We start from the raw sequence: 8,949 nt of genomic DNA, 5'->3' as shown, positions 1-8,949 counted from the left end.
GAGTGTGAGACTGAGGGTGGGGATGGAGTTGCTGTGTGAATGGGGAGGGGAGAGAGAGCTTACGAGAGCCCTCTCGGCATCACTATAGGGATCGAGAGATCGAGAATCGCTTGCGTGTTTTGCACAATCCGAAAGTGGCTCGCTCATCGAGATAACTATACAGTTGGGCTTTAAAGAGACGCTGGGTAATTTATCGCACAACGTCTCATTCACATTTGATAAGAGCGTACGTGAGATAACACGGGGAGGATTGGATTCAATGCCATTTCCATTAATTTAATTCTATTATTCTTTTATTTTTTCAAGGTCAGTGCCTTGTTTCTCTCTCTCTCTCTCTCTTTTATTTTTTCATTCAACATCAGCTCTGATCCATTGGTGGCCCATTTGGCCATTTTGGCAAAGTTTCCCGAATAGTGAACCTTTTGTAGGTCCAATGAAATCGCAGAAATAATTGTATATTCATTCAATGGACAAAAGTCAACTTTTTCCAAAATCATTTTTTTTTTAAAGCGTCAAGGGTGAAAAGCTTGATTTTTTTTAAATTGCCCTGGTGTAATCAACTGATAATAAAAATCAATTGTCCTGGTGTTTCACTGTTGTTCTGGTATTGTCCAGTGAAATAATCTCGAAAATTAATAGAATAGAATATGTTGATAATTCTCATGCCATGTTTCTTTTCCGTAAAACGATCACCAGTGGAGATAGAGAATGTTGAATTCCATTTTTATTCCAAGACTTGGCTATTTCTAATGTTTATATATAACTCTGTCAGCTCCCACGTTACAAAGGTCCACGACACTCTTCAGTCGTGAATAAAATTTCTCTCATACAGATTCTGGGTGTATCAAATTCCTTTATTCCAGACCGGAAGTGGGATACTACAATCAGTAAATAAGAGTTATCGATTTCCGAGGTAGTCACAACATTGTAACCACATTGAACAGACACATGTGCTCGATATCTCGAGTTACTCTCAGCGTCAAAACATTGATGGCATATCTCAAATACAAATAGGGGTAATTCATAATTTCACAAAAAGAAATTAGCTAATTTAGCTAATACACATTGACATTAAATTAAGACATTGTCAAGACACGAATTTGAATAACGTCAATGGTGAGCCTACCAAACTCAACGTCTCAATATGTAAACCAAAAAATGTGAGAATAATACAAGCGTGACAGGCGACGATTGGCGAGGGGGGGCATTTTAAAAATCGGGTTTAGAATTACCAGGTGTTTCGGGACATGCGAGAGATTCCAACTTGGTGTTTCTCTCCCCTTTTTTTGTTTTTTCTTATTTTTTTACCCCTTCATGTTAAAGAGTACGCAGGCAACATAGTACATTCCTCGCTAGTCAGGTTGAGGTGTCGTATTACCAACTGCTGGCCGTTCTCTCAATTTTTTTGTCCAAAAGAAACTCTCAAACGAGTGTTATACCCAATGCTAAGACCAACCAATCTCTACTCTACTTCATCTTATACCGAAGATAAACGTTCCCTTTGCGTCGATAAAGCCACGTTAATTTATTACTATTCTCAGTTTTAGAGTTTATGCAGCCAACGCTCGGCAAATTCTCTATTCCTTCCATCCTGTTTGGACATTGTCGCCGAGTCAAAGTCCCTTAGGTGTTGCGAGGGGTTTCTCAATTTCAAATGTCTGCAGAGGTTTGCAAAAGCTCGGTTACGAGCTAGGGAAAATTCACACTTCACGTTGAATTCGCCTTGGTTTAATGCACACGTCTTACTCTAGATTATTACAGACCCTCAGGGGTGTCGATGAGTATCGATCGTATGTCGAGAGGTCAATGCGTTGCTATTTTCATGTGAACCTTTATATTTTCTATTGTACCAGTTGATGGACAATTTTTTCCCCTTCTTTTTTTTTAACATTCTCTTGACATTTTCAAGATAATCTTCCATTGAACAACTTTGCTACTAATTTTATTCCACGATGAAAAAATGTTGGACAAGCGATGAATAAAATACATTAAAAACCATGTTTCCAAGAATTGGCGTGCAGTAGAGCCTCTGCACAATCAGAGGGCGTCCGTATTGCTCCAAAAGGACAAGTGAAAAGGTGCACGAGTTTAACTTGCATCCCTTTTAGCTGGGCCTGAAGAGTTTACAACACGGATTATATATATATATATGCCGGGGTAGTGCAAGGAGAGGGAGTTATGCGCATGTATTAAATTTCAAACTCTCGCCCGAGGCTAGACTATAAGACTGCACGCTTAGTTCCTCCTATATGTATATCCCTGGTTATAACCCCCCTTAGCATCCGAAGGTGGATAGGTGGCAAGGTGCAGGCGCAACTACGACCTACGACCTTGGCTTGAGTCACGACTTCAGATGCAACCGCACAAGGCACCACTGTACTCCTCCTTCTCCTCTCTTACTACTCTGTCTTATTTTACTCATGACCATATGTGAAATGCCCTTACACCATTCTCTCAATTTGAATTATAGTACAGTATAATACCGTTTTATAGCAAACTTATTTTTTTTTTTTTTTTTTTTTTTTATGAAAAACATTTCATTAACATACACTTTTTGGAAATTTTCATCACACAGTTTCACTGAAATTTCAGAGTGAAAATTCAAGTTAATAGTTGGGGAACTCTCGTTTTTCTACTACTCAAAAATTTGGAATTTTATTTCATTTTCAGTGTAATTTGAAATTTCATTATTTATTAACCTCGAAATCGAATTTAGTATCACTTTCCTGAAAATTACTAGTCAATTGTCCATGAAATTTGCCATTTGTGAAGTACACTTTGCTCTATTTACAATGATAAAAAGGAAGCCAAGGCCACAGTGAAAATTGATAAACGATCCTACACACTCTCTGTCTCTCTCTCTCTCTCTCTCTCTCTCTCTCTCTCTCTCTCTCTTTCTCTTTCTCTTTCTATTCTTTTATTCATTCATTTTTTCACGAGGCGTTAATAACCCCAGCTCACGACAGGGAGTATGTTTACATCCACAGTTCAACGCATTTTGCGGTGTTATTTTGGAATATGAAAGAGATTCAGCGAAGATGTGCCACACTCCGGTGAGCCCAAAACCTTGGCCCGAATAGCAAGGATGAACCCCCCCCCCCCCCACACACACACACTCCTGGGATTATTCGCACAAAACATCTAGAACTTGTTCGACTTGTAGTATGGTAAATCGTTCAGTGAGTCAACCCGTCAATTAGTCTTGGACCAATGTGTCACACTGAAATCTCAACCCGTGCTCCGTGCTGTGGCTATTTTTATTCACGACCGCAATTTTCAGCTCTCAGATGAGAGAAAATTTGTATTCATTTGAGTGGTGTCATTCTTTGTTTTTTTTTTTTTTTTTCATATTTTTTGATGAATATTTTAAGGTGAAGGAACTCCATTGGAAAGTGAGGAAAATTATTTTAATTTTATTATAGCAAATTTTTCTTATCAATATCACTCTAAAAATGTTAATACTGCCCATTCAATCCATGATGCATATCTCACATTTAGTCCAGGATGCATTTTGATTTGGGAATATCAATCTTGAAAAGTTTAATGACATCACTTCAATCATCCCAAAAATGGCAAAAAAATCCTTAATAATGCGTAATTTATCAGGAATAAATCTTGCAGGACCAAAAACATATCCGAATCAAGGTCAAGGTCACATCGAAATGAATCCGCCAAAGGGGCCAAACGGTGGCTCCAAACCGGTCGCTACTCACTCGACGATTATTAACTGAGAAAGAAATGTTTTCATACTTCATTATATTTTATCTTGTACTTTGCCAATTAATTCATCAACACAGACACAAAATGACAATTAAATCGTTTGATTAATATCATGACTTTGATGAATAGTGAATGGAATGCAACGTGACGAGTATAAATAAAAATGAGAAATAAAAATAAGGATATTCAGGATAATTATTCAAAACACCATAGTTTTTGTTCAAATTTAACAAAAAAAAAATTTATTCATCAATTTAATCCAAGTGACTAGCACTCAAATACATTATCAATTTGCAAAAATCATCAAATTGTTTTGGAATGTATTTAACATCGACCTATCGATAATCATTGGCCTTTATTAAGGCACTCCATAATCACACTATGTACACAAGAAAGTTTTACAGTCTTAATTGTAAAGCAACCTTCATCAAGGTGACGCAAGAAGCAGCACATCATCTGTTTTATCATTAAAATATAAACATCAACTCTCACACTGTAATCACTCATGGCATTCAAGAAAATCCAAGTGATAAGGATCAAGAATTTCTGGCGATAAAAATTGTTCAACCCTTTTTATTTCTCGATGAAGGAATCAACAGATAAATATTTTTTTATTTACAAAGACAAATGGAAATAGTCAATAAGTGCCTTGGATTTATCTTCAAAAAATTGCAAATAATCATATCATTAAAAATAATCGACTTAGGAGCATCCCTCATTCACTCGGTACACTGACATTTTAATCACCAACGAAACAACGTCATCGGGCAACAATTAATTCAAGCATTAAGTGAAACGTGGATACATCTTCTTTTTTCTCCCACTGTTGTATATATAAAATTTTGGAAAGTGAATTGACGATGCCTCCTCGTACCGTTTTCTCCGGCCATCCGGACACGTTGGACACTTGGTTTTTTTCTTTCGTTTTTTTTTTTACATTGGGCAGGAAAAATTAAGTAAAATGAATGGCAGTGGATGGGCGAGTTTCAAAACATTAATTCCAATGGGTAAAAAGCTACATGACAGTTTGTAATGAATACAAAATTGTATACGATTTTTCTGATTAATTGGAATGAGAGTGGAATTTTTTTACATTATTGGGGGGTATGAGGATGTTGAAGGGATATCACATAACTGCCACGAAATGGCATTTTTTCATTTATTTATTATCCGATTCAGAATTAAATTTTCTTGTTGCTGGATATGAATATTGAATGAAAAATGTTGCATCCAAAATACCTGCATTATGACTGTAACTTTTTGATTTTTCCTCATTTTTTAAAAATCATTTCATGCAATATAAAACTTGCAATAAAAAAAAAATGGTGTTCAAGAAATGGAATTCGCACCACTTGACAATTGATTCAATTCAATTTCAATTTCACAAAATAAGGTGGTGGTTTCACTGTTGAAGAACACCAGTTGTTCACTATCAATTGCACACCTCATCGCAATTCAGGTCCCAGTAGTCTTCATCTCGACTTTCAACTGATTCTCGTGCGACCTCCGCATTAATTTGACAATTTCTCCGGCATGAAGTCAAGTCCAAACTCCACAAGGAGAGAGCCTACATCTCCGAATCCTCCCCGAGAGATGAGTGAGGGCTGAGGCGTAACGAACCACCGATAGCACAACCCGAGGACTTTCCATCCCCGGGGACAAATGTTACTCAACGATTGGCGTAGACATTGCTGCTGAGAACAATGACATTAGTGCGTTTCTCAGGTTCGTCACGTCCTCCGAGCAGGAGGGCGCACAGGAGGCGTCATATGCTCAACGATGGCCTCTTCTTCCTGTCTTTCGTCGTGTTCTTACCGAATATTGTGCCTAGAACTCTCGACACCGAGTGGACACCGAGTTTTCGTCTTATTGGAAGGGCCCGAAGTAATTGAACCGATCGCGCTTCACGCAGCAGCGCTTGAAAGGCTAGAGCTGCACCCGCGGGACTCTCGGCGGCACTCACTTCGTAGAATTGACAACCGTGGGCTAGAGACAGCTGTTGACCCTCGTCTACACACACCTCTCTGCAATTTAACAAAACAGAAGAGGCCAATGAAGCATTTGATTTTATCAAATCTCATCGCAGTAAGAGTGTTAACAATTAACAATAATGATGAGAGATAAGTATGCATATGCAAGTATCTCAAGTGAAATGCAGAGGGTTAAGAATCCAAGAGTACCATTGAACTCCAGACGGCCAACTTAAAAAGATATTTATGAGTGCAATTAAATTCACGAATACATGCTGAAATATTCGTGAATTCCTCTCGGTTAGTGGAGGATGATGGCGTGGGTGGTTGTTCAACACACAATTTTCATTCCGATGGATATGCGTATACGAGAATGCCAGTTGTTTTTAAAATGCACTATGTCTCACTACCGTTAATCCGTCGGCCTATTTTATATCACGAATCATCACCCACGTGAGTAGCAATACGAGAATACAAGTGTGCTTGGTTGTGCAGTGGTTCACGGTCGAGCATACCCTAATACTGTCATTTGTCCGGATGCACTTCCGCCGCTCGAGAATAATTTATGCATTTAATTTAATGAAAATATCTTCTTCTTTTCAATTAATAAACTAAAGAAAAAGCTTGAAAACTGGGGTTGAATTCATGAACGAAACTACAAAAATTCAAATTATGCATATTTAAATTGGGCGGAAAAAGATTCGGTAAAATATTTAATTGCCATTCCTGTCTTTATGACACGGTGATAAACGTTCCTTGGCGTCTCATATACGACAAGGTCGTGGTTTTAACGAGAATTATAAATAAAGAAAGAAAACACCGGTAGAAAGAGTTCATTGGTTTGTACGCTTGGACAGGCAGGCCACATCCCTTAACATTTATTAGCACTCATTTTCTTTTTTTTTTTTATTCTTTTTTTCCAACTCGTTTATTCTCAATCCCGTAAATTTTATTTCGAAGGTAAAAATCACCAGTAGTTGCCACTCGTCGCCTTAATGGAGGTCCATAAAGATTAGGAAAAAGCGTGGAAAAAGAATAAAAGAGAAGATGAACCGACGGGACAACTATGTCGAATGCAAAATGGCGACGAGCTGTGTGTATAATATATCCGGCGTTAAATTGCATATTAATAAACTTATCGGTGCACCGGGATCTTGAAATTGTCAACAGGGCAAATGGGCAGAAAACTGGTTAAAACACTCATTCCTCCTTGTATTTCTCCTTCTCTTCAATTTTCTTTTTCTCGTACTTGCAGGCTCCCTCTCTTTTATTTCTGTTCCAGTGGTACTCTTTATTGCACTTTGATTCTCCCTCTCTTCTCGAACATTTTTTTTTTAGTCAGCGATTTTTCGCTTTTTTTTTTATTATTTATATTTAACGGTGGCTTTCTGCATGGGCGAACGCTGAACGAAAGAGGAATGTCGAATTGTAATGTGCGACTCGGAGAGACGTTAACATCTTGCTCGAATCTCAAGATACGTGTTCAGATTTTCAGGGGACTTTTTTTTTAACCAAAGGTATTATGTATTTTATGCCATCGAGTGTCAGGTTGAATGAAATATGAATAAAGGGGAGAGTAATTTCATTGTTGTTTTCATGACTATTTTACAAAAAATTGTAATTTTATATATATATGAAAAATATATGAAATAGTAGATTACACACCTCGGCCAGTAAAGTAAGGAATGTCTCAGATCACATGTAATTGTTGGCCGAGGCGAAGCCGAGGTCGACAAACATGTGATCTGAGGCTTTCTTATATTTACTGGCCAAGGTGTGTATACTATTTTTCTGCTCGACGCAGCCGGAAAGTGGCAACTTCGTTTGGCGCCGCGGCCAGGAAGTTGACGCTTTCCGGCCGGAGGGCAGAAAAATCATGAAATTTACATCTCTCATTGTAATAAAAATTTAAATAAATTAAGTTGTAGATTGCGTTTTCTAAGTGACCAGACAGACCAACGATAAATGTTCGAGTTGAAAATTAAAACTCAAAGAGAGAACAGATTGATCGGTGAGAGAGGGAAAATAAAAGATTTTAAAGTCGCGTGCAATGAGAACGACCGCCTTTTCGAAATCATCCAGGAAACGCGACGCTCAGATCCTATTACACGCTGGCGCAAGGTGGAAAGTGAGCCAACCTCCCTCCTTGGCCACATTAACTCATTCAAGCCAAAATACTTTGAAAAATCAGACATATTGAGAAATCCATTCAATTCAGCCTGACGGGAAAAAAAAGCGGATGAATTTTTCAATGAAATGAAATAAAATTTCACATCTTTATTATTTTCTTATGGTTTATTAATACACCCATTTGTCTTGCAGCCGACGACAAAAATAGATAAATGAAAAAAGTAAATGTAAAACAAGCATTGGGAAACTGTGTTAATCCGATGCTAAAAGAATTCAATCGATTTCAAAGAAAATTTATTTGATTGTGAATTTGATTTATCTTATTTATGTTCGTTACAACGGGAGTTATGCACTCCAACCGCTTTTACTGCTCGTATTTAAAACATAATTTTCTGGTTTATTCAAACAGTACAGCTTCCAGCTGAGAATAATGCCAACAAACAGGGGGGAGTTGGTTGAAAGTTGTGCATTGTTAGCATTTTTTATTTCCATGTATGTAATTTCTGCTGTATATTCAATGAAAATCTCATTTTTAAGAAGAAAAACAAGGAAAAATTGTTGAATAAAACAAATATTTTTTTCTCTTGGATTTATTTCAGTACTTAACTTGATCATTTATTCAGCATCATAATGACTCACCGTGCATGATCGAGGTCTCGTTTGTTGCCGAGTAGAAGGGCAGTGAAGTACGATGGTAAACGAAGATCAGCCAGCTGTTTGAGAAGTCCCCGTGCCTCTTGAAAGCTGCGTTTGCAAGTCACACTGTAGACGATGACGAATGCCTCGCCCCACCGTATGTGTGAGTACAAACAGCCATTCTCCTGAAACAATCGATTAACAATATCCATTATTAATTAACGCATCCCTCCTTCTGAGAAAAAAAATTTTTTTTTTGTTTCGCTCATTGCGACAATGTTTAACGCAGCATTGGTGGGCGTAACAAATCGCGTCTTCGTGTCCTCCATCCTGAGAAAAACGATTAAGGTCGAAGAGTGCACACCACAAGGGCTGCCCCGAATTCAATCTCTTTTATTTTTCTTCGCGCACTACCTTTTATTCTCGTGTACCTCGGAGCGATTCAGCGCGACTGATCGTTATTTACCCGAGCTTGGAGGGGGGGGGGGGGGGG

At 38.0% G+C, this 8,949-nt stretch overlaps 1 protein-coding gene across 2 annotated transcripts in view; it reads right to left on the bottom strand.

The window, feature by feature from the left end:
• Positions 1 to 3,956: 3,956 nt before the first annotated feature.
• LOC107048677 (ras-related and estrogen-regulated growth inhibitor) overlaps positions 3,957 to 8,949 on the bottom strand; it is a 24,779-nt gene continuing 19,786 nt past the window's right edge. The window contains exons 5-7 of one of the 2 annotated variants that reach the window (XM_015271988.1): positions 8,460 to 8,641; positions 5,536 to 5,744; positions 3,957 to 5,411 (exon numbers count right to left, since the gene is read on the bottom strand). In XM_015271988.1, coding sequence (XP_015127474.1) covers positions 5,386 to 5,411; positions 5,536 to 5,744; positions 8,460 to 8,641 — 417 coding nt within the window. In that variant the 3' untranslated portion in view covers positions 3,957 to 5,385. Of the gene's footprint in view, positions 5,745 to 8,459; positions 8,642 to 8,949 lie in introns of both variants that reach the window. The other variant, XM_015271987.1, reaches the window with a different exon arrangement.

This window comes from Diachasma alloeum, unplaced genomic scaffold (assembly GCF_001412515.2).
Source record: "Diachasma alloeum isolate Michigan unplaced genomic scaffold, Dall2.0 Dall_scaffold_00195, whole genome shotgun sequence".
Lineage (NCBI taxonomy): Eukaryota > Metazoa > Arthropoda > Insecta > Hymenoptera > Braconidae > Diachasma > Diachasma alloeum.
This window is presented reverse-complemented; position numbering and strand designations above follow the sequence as displayed.